Genomic DNA, 15643 nt, shown 5'->3' with positions numbered 1-15643 from the left:
TCTTTAACACAGATGTGTTGCAGCTACACCTTGCTTCACCAAAGTAAACAACCATCCCAAATGAGACCTTGTTATGTCACACTCATATCAGAAATGTGTCATGCTGGTCTTGAATATGGGATCTCCAGTTTAGTTTGCTATGGAATGTAAATATATAGCTGTATAGTGTTTATAAGGGTTCAATTTCTATAATACAAGCTTTATAAAAAAAATTGACAATAATAAAGGTTGTAAGGCCATTGGCAGTCTGACTAAATGTGTCATCTTGGTTTCAATTCAATTCATCCATACAAATGCAATATTTAGAATTTGTCCAGCAGATGTCATCATTTCTGTAGCAAATGCTTTGAAACAATACCCTATTTTCAACACAACTGCTTCATAGTGATTCAGTGCTTGAGAGCTTCACTTTCCACATCCGTAACCAGTGCCACAAGGAAGTATGAGTCTGTCTGCTTGATGATACACTAAGCACTCCAAACACCTTTGCAATGTATGTTATCTATCTGTATTTAACTTGACTTCCATCACACTCCATTAGAAAGAAAAATGCTGTACTCCAATCTTTATTTTAGCTTTCTGGTTCTTTAGTTATTTTAGTTATTAGTTGATCTAGTCTTTTACACACAGCAAAGTAGTAAGCAAATATGTTAATACAGGCAGAGTGCAGAATCTGCAAATACAGACAATACCACATACTTCTTAACACTCATAAATGATGACTGAGAGAAATTACTTTGTATGAGTCTATATTGTTTTATTTGGAAATTGCTGCATATTAATTAAAAAAACAAAAAAACAAAAACACTACTAGCAATTTGGAGATTAGCTTATATTTTCTTTGACTGAAATCTATTTTCGTGATCTTTAAAGATGACAAAGGAGATGTGCATACTTAGGTATTAATGTATAAATTCAACTCACTATAACAGCATTCTCAGGGCAGACAGTTTCCATCATCCTTGGCTGATAGATAAAATACCCCGCAGTCAGATGCAGACACTTGAGTGCATTAGTAAAAACATTTTGATTTTGATTGTTTTTATAGTGAGAGGAAAAAGTGTAAACTGAAGGCAAGACTGAAGACTGAACATAAATATGCTATAAGAACTTATAACCCGCAATTACCCCATGGATCTGCACATTAGGAAAGAGGTGAACCTCTGCAGTTCTAAAACACTACAAACATCAGGCATAGACCATACAGAAAACTATGTAAGGGATGTAGCAGATTAAAAAGGCCTTTATGAAGAGAAAATGTTTGGTTATATGCATCAAAAAATACACAATAGCCAAGTTTGAATGGGGAGCTTGTCTCCTCTTGGTTTCTGTACCTGATTTTTATTTTTTCTTTGGAGTCTTTAGGAAACCATTGTTCGCTGTTTTTCCCTAAGGCTATGTACTGAGAACGTATCAAGATGCTTTAAGCAGTGTATATGTGTATACATTTATTTGTTTTTTGTTTGTGTTTTCTTTTGCTGAACATGATTTTGCATTGCCTTTAACTGTCTACGCTAATCACGTGACTACCAACCTGTCCATACTGATCATGTTGTGGCAGTATTGGTCCCCCAAACGTCAGCTCAGATAAGGAAAGTCAAATGTTGTTCTTCTGTTTCTCCAAAATTTCTCCAAATGAAATTACATGAAATTGACTAAATGGAAGGTGCACGGTTGGGTATGAATGGGTTTCAATGAAGACAACAAAAGAAACCTGCAGGTGTCACCTGCATGTAACCTACTTAAAAGGTGAAAAGAATAAAAGATATGCAACAGGGCTTTAAGATACCGGAGTTTCTGGCTTAGCAGAAGGACAAAGATGAACTGGGTGTGCCAGTTGCCACCATGCTTAAGAATTCAAGAAAGGGCGTCATCACGCCCTGATTGACCAACAGGGGAATTGTAGTCCAGGTCTGTGGTGAACTTTGCGTGAGCTTAATGAACAATGTGAAAGAAACGATCAATTAGAGGTGAGAGGAAACATCAGACCTACAGTTATCCTTTTTGGACTCACTGCGTCACGTAATCTTTTCATACTGAATTCTTAATCAGAATCATTTAGCTTTAATATCAGCCACAGTGGAGTCCTCTTGTCCCACCTTGTCTACTTCACCAGCGACACACTGCCAAGCTGAACATTTGGCTTTGTGTGCCAGTCCACTACTCGGTCCACTGAATAATGTGCTGCCTGTCTTCAACCTCCACTGCCATCACGACTGTGATCTTGTCTTCCAAAAAGGTCGATTTCTCTTCTGGTCCATGGCTGTTCCTGACCAAGCCCTCATTTGTGCTGCCATTATATAAAGCACACCATCGGGCATGATCTTTAGAACGTTTTTATTGATGAGGTCCCACATGAAGGCTGAAGCATGTAGACATGTCTTTACACTTTTTACAGTCTCTCTCTCTCACACACAACCCAACCAGTCAAGGCAGATGGCCGTCACATTGAGTTGGGGTCTGCTCCGAGGGTTCTGCGTTCTAAAACAAAGCTTTTTCCTCGCCACTGCCACCAAGTGCTCGCTCATTGGGGTTTTACTGGGTCTCTAAAAATCAGATTAAAGGGTTTGGTGTAGTCCTGCTCTAATTGGAAAGTGTCATGAGATAACTGTTGTTATGACTTGGCACTATATAAATAAACTGAATTGAACTGAATCTATCACAGGTGGCACAGTGGCACAGTGGTTAGCACTGTCACCTCATAGCAAGAGGGATCCAGGTTGGAATGCTTAGGTTGTGTATTGATTATAGAATAATTTAAGAACAAAGTTATTAATACTGAAGTTATTTAAAGTCATTTACCAAATCAGGAGTTGCGGAAAACACTGATCCTCCTATTCACTTGAGGAAAAAAATACTGTGGCCCTGTGGCAAAAAGATAAGACAAGGTAGATAAGATGGTCCTTTATTAGTCCCACAGTGAGGGAAATTCACAAAGTTGAAAGAGAACTTTTGGAGAAATGCAAATGTCACGCAGTGGTGGCCAATTACATAAACCAGCAAACAGTCTAGTTGGTAAACAGCATGGCTTATAGTCCTAATATGTATTTTAGGTTGCCACAGTAATGCAACACACTTAAAAAAAATTCTAAATGTACCAACAATACTATACTAAGTGGTAATTCTTTCAATATTAAACTGCTCTGTCAGCAGGGTCTTGGGAAAGAAAGAACCATCAATCATTTGCAACCAAACAAATGAGGAGACACGTTTGCATCTCTTGACGCAGCACAGCACAAACATCAGAAACGTACAAAACAAAACAAAACACTTCTTTCTAAATACAGCCCGACCGGAGTGTGCATGAATCGTGCTTCAATTAATTAGAAGCTCCTTTTGTCGCTGGACTGTATTACAGACATCTTTATAACACGTCAAAAACGAGGGACTTTTGGAGGTAAACCAAAATAACATATCTAAATAAAATGTCACGAATCTGAACTCCCAGTATCATGTTTGAAAGGTCAGTAAAAGTATGCTTAAAAGTGTATTTGCTCTGTTGATACCTCGTCTGGCTGCATTCTTTTCTTGCCGAGCTGAAACCCCTCTCAACGGCTGCCTGTGTAGCTGGCAGCCGGAAGCTGTGATCAGCTGATAGAGGAGGTACTGTGAGAGAGGTGAGCCATCTTCCCCCGGCAGACTGATACACTCTGATAGAGCCTGGACAAGAGGGATACGGGAGATATTCTGGGGATTCCGGTGCCATTTGGAGGCAGAGACGATAGTTAGACGCCAGGACAACCGATGCCTTTCTGGAAGGAGGACACCTAAGGACTGATCAGAATTTCGGCACCAGAGCTGACTGAGGAATATATCAGTTTTTAATGTCAGACAGAAGGCTCTAACACTAATACAAAGAACGGAAAACACTGAGCTAGGAGCGGGGATTAATATCGAAATATGAATTGTATATAACCAAGGAAAATACAACAGTCCAGAAGATCGGCCACATAAATAAGCATGTAGTCCTTACAGCACGACAGGTGTTTAGCGTCACTAGTAAATGTAAACAAACAGCTATTTAAGCTAGTTGAAGTTAGCCGTTTGGGGGTTAGCTTTCTGGTGCTCGTATACATAGCTAACGGAGGATAGTTGTACCAGAACGAAGGTAAACCGAACTGAACGAGTCTGGCGTCGGGTTTTAAACAAAATTTAACCTCAGTACAGTCGTTTTAAGCCCATGGCATTTGTTTTTGTCATCTCAATGCGCAGTTATTAGCATAATTAGCCCTTAGCTAACATCGGCTAAACGTTATTTGCATTAGCAGCCCAGCATAATAACATTAAACTAGACTTAGCACACTAATTGTTCATCAAAAAGACATTTGGCAGTACTGTCAAAAATGCGTTTTTGACATCGACTCATTTCAAATATTTTGCTATGAGAGAGATTGAACAGGATTGGTATAATGCTACAATAGATAATTGAGGTACCCAGTGTAGTCCAGTTGATTGGCTGAGAAGAGTAGGATGTCGGGATGAAGGAAAACAATTTAAGTTAATGAATTCTTATAAATTTAATCGCGCTTTCCCTAACCAAAGGTGTTGCAAAGCTATATGATGTATTCGCGTTCTTAGCAGTTCGGTGGCTGGAATTTTTCAGTTTTGCATTCAATACTCGTCGGTCTGTCTGTCATTAACGATACTTAGCTGGTATGTTTGGCTCGTTTGTCCTCTCAGCGGCAGCAGTCGGCAATAGTGAAGAAACAGAAGACAGGAGCTTCCAGGCTGTAAAGGGAGCCGCAACTCAGTCTGGCGGCATGGAGTGGATGGATAAATCGATCTAAATGACAAATACTTTGATTTGAATATATGAGGAAGCACCTCTAAAACATACGAGAAGTTACGTATAAACATTTAGTAACTGTAGCTTTGTTGTGTATATATGCTTACAGACTATTTAAAGGAGACCACCGCCTTGTCAGAGTTTGTATTATGTAGCTGTGTTTGAGGGCCCAGCGGTAAGCCTCTCAGCTGTGTTTTGGTTGCTAGTGGCCTCCCCTCCCCCAGTCTTGAGACTCTTGCTTTTCCCCGAGTGTTGGACAGTTTTCGCCGGGTTTCCCCTTGATTTTAAGACTGAAGAAAAGCCGTGGCCTCAAGTCGCAGTCCTCTGGACTCCGAAGCAGTTAAAAAGTGGATGTAATGGAACTTATGTTCGCCGAGTGGGAGGATGGGGAGAGGTTCTCCTTCGAAGACTCGGACCGGTTCGAGGAAGACTCTCTGTGCTCCTTCATCTCAGAGGCCGAGAGTCTCTGTCAAAACTGGAGGGGATGGAGGAAGCAGTCCGCTGGACCCAACTCCCCAACTGTCAAGATTAAAGGTTGGAAAAGGACACTCTTACACCTTAACATTTTTCATTCATTCTAAATACTCCCAGGAAGTTCCAAAGTGAGTGTGAAAGGCAGTAATTGTGTTAAATAGAGCAGTGTTAAAGGACATAAGCAGTTTTACCTGTTGCTGGTAAACCTGTTAGGTACAGTATTATAATGTAAAATATACTACTGGTTAGTTATTAGACAGATTGTCTGTAGTGATACAATAGAGAAACAAACTTGTTACTTTGATAATATTCCAAGCACTGTGGCTGTAACTCATATTGTTGCAGCTCAGTTTAAAAAAAAAAAAAAAGTTCATAATTCCATCTGCTCCACTTTCCTTTGTCAGTTTAACGCTGTGCATATGTTGGCAGTTTTTCACAAACAACTACTCCAGTCCCAATTCCAGAGTGTTTTAGAAGAGCACTTGTACTGAGTATTTTAATCATTATAAGGATTGTAATGTTGCGGAAGTGCCCTGGGAATGTGGAAGCCACTGGCTACAGATGCCTCATAGCAACCTCAGGCTCTTCTCTGGGGTTATTCTCTCGAGACTCTTCCATGTTCCTGTTTACTAAACCCATCAACATGCAAAAAGCCTTGTGCTACAGGAACATCTACGAATGCTAGTGAATGAATGTCATGAGCTGCTTTTGCATGCAGGGTTTTACTCTATTAACCCACAGAGCAAGAGTTCAGTATGACTGAAATTTCCTCAATCCGAACACACTGATTCTCTCTGAAATTCATTAAATTTTGTTTAAAAGTTTGTTTGAAACTCCTCACCATTTGATTCAGAGCTTAAAATGTGTCTCATTAATACTGCATTTAACCACACTTTCTATCTATGCATCATTCACTATGATGTTTAGTAGTTTCCAAAAAATTTCAAATCCAAAGTGTCACACAAATGGTGTTGCCTTCAGTTGTATTACGACAACCAATAATGAAAGAGTTTCTTGAGCAGAAGTCACACACTACACCAACAGTAGTGCCAAGTGCTAGAAGCAGCTCCATCTTTGTCAGAGGTTTTGCTCTTTATCAAGAGCTGCTTTTTAGTCTTTGGTAGGACAGAAGTGTTCTGTCTACTGACTGCGGAGAATAAAAAACTTTCTTCTTGGCTTTTATGTCTGCAGTATATTAAACCCAAGTGGTTTGGAAAGTTGAAAATATTTTTGCATGAGTGTAATGTTCTGTAAATTTTTGTAGGTTTACAGCTGTTTTTGTAGTGAATGTGTATGGTAATAAGTTCCAGGGTGTCAGGTCACCTGCAGTTCTGACTGTGCCCAATGCACCAAAATTCTTGCACCTCATCTAACAGCTCACTGCGTCTGCTTCTTGTTTTAACTTTCCTCCCTTCAATATTTGAAAATGGCAAAACTAAGAACACTAACCTTTGTGACAGATAAGAATGTACTTGCAATTTTTCTCTATTTTTGAGATAAGCAAATGTGGCAGGTTTGAGAATATGGTAACATTGTGGGCTGTAAAGAAGGTTTTATCCTACACAGGCTGCAGTAATAAAGACAGATGTGACTGCTCTAAGGCATCACAACCCTCCTAACTCATCAAAGAACAGAAGAGCTCTGAACTGTAAGGCAGCCCAGCTCAGGCTTTATAGCTGCATACCAAAGAAGCCCTCATCAGTATTGTGGTTAATTTATGAATGGGTTATCAATAAGGTACAAAGAAAGGAGGGAGACAAACTGTCATATTATCAAACATAATGTCACCGCATAAACCCCATTTGGTCTCGGTACCTTTCCCAGATCAGGGAAAAACACATTAATGGAGGTGTAAATGCACACAAAATGCTTTGCAGTTGGAAAATGAGTGGCTGGATCAGCAGCCTAGTTAGCAAGGCTACTGAAAAGTCATCTTTGGACATCCTTTGATGTGTATGACTTCTCTGTCACACCACCCTCGCTTTCCATGTTGTAGCAGTCCTTCAAGACTATAACAGATTACTGATGTACATTGTGCTTATTGACTGTTCTGCCAGCTTCTTTCACAGAGCGGCCAGAATTGAGATGATCAGAACACTTATTAATATTCAGCAATTGATTAAGCACAGAGACCGAACCATACAGTCAAATCAGTGAGATAAAAGAGACTGAAAAGCTCATTTCGGTAGCTGCATAGAGGATGTTAATTCTTTGTGAGCACTTTCCACTACACCCATCATTTGATTTAACATTAGCCTCACTTTTATCGTACAGAATTACTGTTCTTCTGGTAGCTTTTAGTGATGCAGCTTTACAAGGACATTGTACAATAACGATACCTTTAGGAGAAGGGGTTACCTGCTGTAAAGGAAATACAGTTCAAATTCAGTTTAAAGAATAGCCCAACTAAACGTGTATGTCGGCTCTAAGTATCATTTTAAAATGTGACCCATGTATGTATTATGATACTTGGGAAACTGAAGGACTGTATGTTATCTTTTCTGTATATGGTAAGACTCATAATGACACAGAAAATACAGTGATGGGAAAAGAAAGATAAAACAGTGTTGTTGGCAACGTTTTAATAAAAGTAGCATTATCTGGGAGGATTTTGGGAAGGCGGTTCAAGTTTCCCTGTCTCATCTTTTTTTCCTGTTCTCAGGAAAACATACTTGTTGCCTTGCTACCAGCCCTGTTAACTGTAACATATATTAGAACATAGCAGAGGTATTAGAAATAGTTGAAGGTAAAAACGTTCATATTTTTCATCAAAGCAGAGACAGACTGATTCCTGTTCCCACCAGCCATTCGTGTGCCCAGTGTGTGTGTGTGAATGATCATTCAATATGCATTTTTATGCATGATTAGATTTGAAACTGTGCTAAAGTGCTTGTCTGGACAGAGATCTATCTGGTTTTAAACTGTATTTTAAAATGAACACCAGTCTCTGGTCAGCAAGTCAGGAATCCAGCCTCTGACTGGTTAACTGATGTGGCTGAAGGCAAAGATAAACTGGAAAACTGCAGGGATACCTTGCTTTTTCACTGTGGTAAAAAAAAAAAAAAAAAAAAAAAAAAAAAAAAAAAAAGATCCATACCTTCAAAGCCCTATGTTTATGTTCCTAAATATTTCTTCTCATTGAGTTCCAGCAGCCAGGGTACACACTGTCTGCTATGCTAAATAGAACTGAAGTTTTATCTTGTTAACAGCAGACATGTAAGACGATGAGGAGATAATAGTTTTTATGTCTTATAAAGGATGAGAAGCATAACATGTACAACAGAACAGGGACAGGTGTGTGTAAAGCCTGTTGACCATCTGCCGAGCAGCTGAAAAAACTGTTGGGGGAGGGGAATGGTTTTCTGTAAGTTTATGTATGGACAGGTATACGTTGTGCCTTTCATCAGCTGTACATACAACTGCATGGACAACAACTGGCTTCCACACCATTTGTGATGTCCCAAATCATGCTTGTAGGGCCTAATAACGGGATTTTTAATGAGCACATAGACTTTCCACTTTCAGCAGATGAATGTGGAAGCGTCCTTCCACTGTCAAACTCTTCACATACATCATTCTGGATAGCGACGCTGTGACCAGATTATCATAGATTCTAAAAAGTGCGCCACAGTCAAGATACTGCCAGAAACAAAGCAAAGCCTCTTTCCTGCCACAAATACTAGTCCCAAATACTATGTGGCTGCTACACATGAAGCCTGTATCCCAAGGGATAAGTGCTGTAGTTATTTAAACAGAGTTTTTCAATTTGTGGAAAGCACTACTTGACTTTGTGACTTTTTCCTTAAAGCAAAACAGTGAATTTTTATTTCTGTAAATTGTATAAACATGGGTCAAAACTGATCCAGCTTTGGTAGGTTCCAATCCAGACATAATTCACTCATCAAATATCCAACTGATGTCACTGATCCATGGACCAGTCCAGATTTCACAATCTGATGTTTGTATCTCCACCAACGCTAACGCCAGCTATCTGAAAACATCATCACTGTATCCACCTGAGCTGTGTGTGTGTCTGTGCGCTAAACACGACTGATGAGAATAGTCTGACACACTGAACGCTATAAAAGTAATCTCTGGTGTCAGCAGTGTATGACATAGCATTAATATGATGAACTATGCCTGGTAGGGATGCACGATATATATCAGACTGATGAAATAATGGTCGTATTTATTGGCCATCAGCTAGTGATGAAATTATATATAGAGCTGATAATATAAAGATTACTCTTATTGACTTAACAAGCACATCTGCTCTGAATAAACCTTTCTACTGCATTTGAACCCAAACACAGTCACCATCATCAAGAAAAGAGAGCTCTGATATCCATCTCAACATAGTTTTTACCAGTAAGATGGACTATTAGGAGTGGGTGGTCTGGCTAACAAATTATATTTATAATCTGTTTGATCATAACCAAGATCCACAGTCTAAATCTTTTTTCTCTGATTTGAAATGCCCTGTAGACTACAGCTAGACTTTTCTGGAGATTTCTCCATTTGCGCCCTTAAAACACAATAACTCATGTTGCATTATTTACAATATGTCACCGATGATTTGCTTGAAAAGAGATTTAATTTAAATGAATTTATTATTTCCTTTTATATGAACATGTAACAATCATTTTTAATTTAGGCCATTATTATTATGTCCATTTTTAGTTAAATAATAATGACAAGAATGTGTAGAAGATGGAGCATTTTATAGTTGAAAATGACCTCTTTACTGACACTGTTACTAAATTACCTCAAACATTTTTGGGAATTCTGTACTGACATTTATATATCACAGTAAATAAAACAGAATGTGTGTTTGAAATGGAGGAAGAAACCTTTATTGATGAGAGGAGGGATGTAGTCTGTATAACTGTCACATCAATTCAATGAACTTCTTGTGGCAGTAATTCCTGCTGTAGTCATTCATTTATTTTTGTGTAAAGACCAAAGTAAACAGAGATTGATCAATAATAATCAACTGGGGATGTCTTTGTAGAGCGGCACCGATACAGTTTGTGTGTGTGTGTCTGTCTGTCTCAATTGAGTGGTCAGAATAAATTTCCTTTTCACTTAAACAGAGCTGGAGCTTGTGAGTTTAACGGCAGAGGTAGCTTTTAAATAGTGGGCTAAATATCCCACTCGGTGCGCCTTAGGTGTACATCAGTGTACTAATGGAGTGCACCCTGTGGAGAGAAATGGACTGAGGAAATGAGGAAGGCAAGTCCTCAGCTCATCACTAGCTAGCTACAAAGGAGCAGCTGTTAAAGTGGCTTCCCTCTGTGCTGGCAGCTGATTGGTGGACAGGTTGCTGTCTTTCACTTGCCACAGCCAATGATAGGTTGGCAACATGAACTCTGTTACTACCCTTCTCTCTTCAGGCTTTAGCTCTTCACTGTAAGGCAGACTGTCCCATTTGCTTAATAGTACTGTAATGTACACTACATACAGATGTTGATTTCACACTCTTCTAACTGTGAAACACAATTTAAATGGATGATTTTGTAGTAATTAAATTACGGCATCTGGTTATTGAGCTCAATTGTGCTGCCCTTTTACTACTTCCAGTTTCAAAAGACCACAAATACTGATATAAATGTAATCCTAAAGACTAAGTTTACACTGTTGCACAAAAGACAGTCCCTCAACTATATGACTCTTTTTCCTGCCATGAAAGGGAAAAAGAGTTTGCTCAAGAAAAATGAGTAGTAATGCAACAATAGTACGTGAATGTTAATAATTGTTGCTTTATTATTTGACTTGACTCACTTTTATCTGCTAGTCCCAACTGGGGTATGCAAAGTGACACAGGGGGCATGTGCAAAAAAAAAAAGAAAAAAGAGGTTAAAAAGGGGTTAAATGGTTAAACACCTGTTTAACCAGAAAACACCTGTTTGGAACATTCCACAGGTAAACAGGTTCATTGGTGGTAGGTAATAGTATGATTCAGTTTTTTTTTAATATTGTTCAATTTATTAATATAGCACTAAGTCACAGCAAAAATTGCCTCATTATACTTTCCAATTAGAGCAGATCTAGACCGTGTCATGACTGGTGTGAAACGTGTATCCTCCAAAGGCTCAGTCATTCACTAGTAAGGATGAGCCGAGGTTCACCACTTTGTCTGGCAGGATTTAAAAAGGATATTACTACATGGGCTTAGGAACACTTCATAAACCCTTTGTCAGTAAATACAGTTAGATTGTAAATGACTGCATTCTGGTTCCTGGTTTTAAACCTTTTTGTGCTTTTTGTCACGCAGTCGTATAACTCACTGATTTATGCCCACGCTATATGACTGATACTAGTTTCTTGTTTTGATAGGTCTGTAACCGTGATCCCCTCAGCCTTAACACCAAGCCCTCAGGAAGGGTGCCCAGCTTTGAAACCAATTTAACGTAGTGGCAAGTCGTGTTGGCTGTAAAACGACTGACTCGTTTAAAATTTGAACCATTTGGTCTAAAAACATTTTCAAAGGCTATAGTTGTACGATTAAATTATTTTATCCCCGTTCATGTTGGCAGTGGGTTAAACTGGAAGTCTCAAGTGTGGACGTGAGGGACACAGTGACCCAGTGAGCATGTGCAGTAAGAATTCATCCGGGTGTTCTCATTACGGCAGGAAGTGACTTTTGGCTTCATGTGCCACTGAGCAATGCTCATAGGAATGAATGGAGCCCCACCTCCAACACTATCCAGTCCTAATTATATGTCCATGCTTTACACCATGGCATTATATGAACGGAGTGCTTTCCTCCATATATGGTCAAGAGAAGCACAAGTAGTGGGAAAATGAGGTCTGTAATCTGAGACCCATCGGTTTTTCTTCGCTCAGTGGCACACAACTGTGATCACAATAAGACTTCAGTCACACACCCCCTCACCACACACACACACACACACTGCTTGATTTGATTTCTTCGTTGCTTGCAGTTTTTGTATCATCAATATTTTGCACATCTGCTCTGCTCTTGCCCCCTGCCCTCACAGCCTGCTGGGTTTATTACAGCCCACTATAAGTTTTGAAAGATCTAACAACATATTGATAACTTTACTGTTCTTAGGGCTGTGCCAGCATTCGGCTAGTTTGGACTAGTTTGTCAAAGCATGATGTCATTTTTGTAGAATGGGGAAAAAATGGATACTGGTGTAATGTGTCATTGATAAAACTAAGCTCACTTGTTTTTATACAGGTTTTGTTGTAGTTTCTGCTTTGGATTCTCCACTGTCAGTGTTCAGCAAGACAAAACCTCCTGCCTGAGTGCACACATTCATAAAGCATGTGGTGATATCTAATCGACTGTTAGCTTTATTCTGTTACAAACTTATCATTATTGTATCGGCTGTGACAATCGACTGTAAGTTGACCTCTAGAGTAGATTTTCATATTAACATATTGGTAACAACAGCTAGAAGTCTTGTTTTTGCTGACCTCAAGTGATTTATCTTCTCACCTTGATGCAGTGATGTAGTAAGTGTACCCTAGGTGTGTCAGTACATGGTGACATCAGGTGTGAGAGAGCACACTTTGGATCAAACTCAACTTGTTTCAGATGTGTAACAGTCTGAAACGTTGAACCGGAAAGGGCATAAAGTGACAGACACTTCTTTTCAGCCTGCTGTTAAGTGACTCTTTTAGCACTTTTTGTCAGGTAGTCGATGACATTCAACCTGCAGTTTAAACTTGAGTGAAGGATAATGAATGAGCAGACTGCCTGAAGTCTTTCTTCCTCCCAGATGGCCAGGTGATTCCACTGGTGGAGTTGTCAGCGAAGCAAGTAGCATTTCACATCCCGTTTGAAGTGGTGGAGAAGGTCTACCCGCCTGTTCCAGAGCAGCTCCAGCTCCGCATTGCCTACTGGAGCTTCCCCGAGAATGAGGAGGACATCAGGTCAGTTTTTTGTTGAGCTGTACATGCATTGTAAATCGTGACTGTTGTGGCAGGAGAATAGAGTTCTCATCTAATTATGCACATAGATTCCTGTTAACCAGACATTAGTTTTCACAATGGATGAGATTTTGGAAACTAATTGAAAGTTCATTTTGTCAGAAGGAACTCCCCCCCTTATACAGTGAAATCACCTAAGCCAATTTCCGTACAACTTGGAGCTTACTGGTAATGAATGTTTGAATGTAATGAAGCTCTCAGACACACTGCTATGTGTCAAACTGGTAGCGACACGAGGTTTGGATCCAAATTGTCTGCATTTATTCAATCATAATTTAATAATTCAAATCCTTAAACAAATCAATAAGGTTTAGCTTAATATTTGCAAAATTCAAATTTCAATCTCTAATTAGCTTTTGCTGTCTGAAGAGGCAGAATCTGTTTTAAGCCAACCTAATTAATGTTGACAACAGCCAAAATTTCATTGTCAGATTCCAACCCTACCTTTATTTTCTGTTGATTATGTGTAACCATTGACTTCTCTCAGATTCATCACGCACTTGCACAAGCACAAACAGACAGAGACAATCGCTTCAGCTTTGCAGTGGTCAGGTGTCTCAGATAGCAGCAGGTGGCATTTTAGGTAGGAAGTTGCCATTTTTTGAGAGTACGTTTTGAAGAACACACAGGAAGCTTCAACGTTTAGGCTGATTTCGATGGAAGCGCTCATTGGTTTCCCAGTCAAACATCTCAAACCTCCTTACAGCATCAACTAGCAAAGAGGAGGAAGAACTGGAAGGAAGGCTGCCCATTGTATTTCTGAATATTTCCACATCATCATCATTATGTCTTGGTCAAAAAGAGTTCTGAAAATGAAATCTGACTTTGACAACTAAACCTGGATGTCCTGCCTCTCACCCGACATTTGCCAGAATTGGTTTCAGCCAACCACAAAACCATACCGAGAGGCTTACAAAATACATAGATAGACGGATGAACAGGACTCATCAGTGTAAATATACCTTTATTTGAGATTCACGGTTCTCTTCATCTTCTCTTTACTTTTGTCTTTCTTCTTTCTTTTCCTCTCTCTCTCTCATCCTGTCTGCTCTCCGTGGTTCTTCTGTCTCTCTGTCTTTGTGTCCTCTCTGTCTTCCTCCAGGTTATATTCCTGCCTGGCTAACGGGAGTCCAGATGAATTCCAGCGTGGAGAGCAGCTCTATAGGATCAGAGCTGTCAAAGACCCCCTACAGATTGGTGTGTTGAGTGGTCACAGACTCATAGAGACACCTTTCAGTTGTTTGTTTTGTTTTTCCAACCCATTCCTGTTGCCTTCTCTAATTCTCTTTTTACCAGGCTTCCATCTCAGTGCTACAGTGGTGTCCAGTCAGGCCGGTCAGTCTAAAGGAGCCTATAACGTGGCCGTCATGTTTGATCGCTGCCGCATCACTTCCTGCAGCTGCACCTGTGGTGCTGGGGCCAAATGGTGTGCCCATGTGGTGGCACTCTGCCTCTTCAGGATCCACAATGTGAGTTTATGTCTACACAAAGGAATCCTATCAAACTGTATCACATTTCCATCAAAGAAACCAAACAAACCAAACAAAAGTATTACTTGTATCAGGCACAGTATTATTAATTGACCAAAGGATGTATCGATATTTTCAGGGAAAAATACCTATAAAAGTCTTTTGGTTTTTTTGTTAATGTTTGCTTTGCTAGTTTGCTTGCTTCTCTTTTTTTTAATATACCTGTAAATTGGACAGATGGACACTTATTATTTTTTATTAGTATTATTATTATAATTGTATGTGTGTATAGGCGTCAGCAGTGTGTCTGAGAGCTCCAGTATCTGAGTCTTTGTCCAGGCTGCAGAGGGACCAGCTCCAAAAATTTGCCCAGTACCTCATCAGTGAGCTGCCTCAGCAGGTAACATTTTGTTCTCTTCCTGTGCTTGTTCTCTTAATAGACCAAACTACTAAACAAAATGCAAGTTCATCTCAGTGATGCATATGTCAGGTTCGGTAACCATTCAGTTTTTTTTTTTGTCACCAGATCTTGCCAACAGCTCAACGACTGCTGGATGAGCTGCTGTCATCTCAGTCTACTGCCATCAACACCGTGTGTGGAGCTCCAGGTACAGTAGCAGCAGTGGTGGATTGTAACTAAGTACTTTTACTCTGGTACTGTACTTACGTACAGTTTTGTGGTACTTGTTCTCTTGAGTATTTCCATTTTCTGCTGATTAGTACAATTCCAGGGCAAGTATTATACTTTTTACTCCACCACATGTATTTGACTAATGTAGTCACCAAATACTTCACAGATTTAGTTTAATAAAACAAAATATAAAGAATAAACAAAAAATGATGTAATATTACAGATTAAAATGAATTAATTGAATTTCCCTCAGGATCAATAAAGTATCTATCTATCTATCTGTCTGTCTATCTATCTATCTAAAATAAAGCTTTATAGATCCCG

The 15643-nt window shown here is 39.5% G+C and overlaps 1 protein-coding gene across 6 annotated transcripts in view; it reads left to right on the top strand.

Moving 5' to 3' along the window:
- Positions 1–3336: 3336 nt before the first annotated feature.
- zswim8 (zinc finger, SWIM-type containing 8) overlaps positions 3337–15643 on the top strand; it is a 32966-nt gene continuing 20659 nt past the window's right edge. For 2 of the 6 annotated variants that reach the window (XM_046401417.1, XM_046401415.1), the window contains exons 1-6: positions 3501–5320; positions 13009–13162; positions 14322–14416; positions 14516–14688; positions 14981–15088; positions 15215–15296. In XM_046401417.1, the coding sequence (XP_046257373.1) occupies positions 5143–5320; positions 13009–13162; positions 14322–14416; positions 14516–14688; positions 14981–15088; positions 15215–15296 (790 nt within the window). In that variant the 5' untranslated portion in view covers positions 3501–5142. Of the gene's footprint in view, positions 5321–13008; positions 13163–14321; positions 14417–14515; positions 14689–14980; positions 15089–15214; positions 15297–15643 lie in introns of all 6 variants that reach the window. The other 4 variants (XM_046401416.1, XM_046401413.1, XM_046401418.1 and 1 more) reach the window with 3 other exon arrangements.

This window comes from Scatophagus argus, chromosome 10 (genome assembly GCF_020382885.2).
Source record: "Scatophagus argus isolate fScaArg1 chromosome 10, fScaArg1.pri, whole genome shotgun sequence".
Lineage (NCBI taxonomy): Eukaryota > Metazoa > Chordata > Actinopteri > Scatophagidae > Scatophagus > Scatophagus argus.
This window is presented reverse-complemented; position numbering and strand designations above follow the sequence as displayed.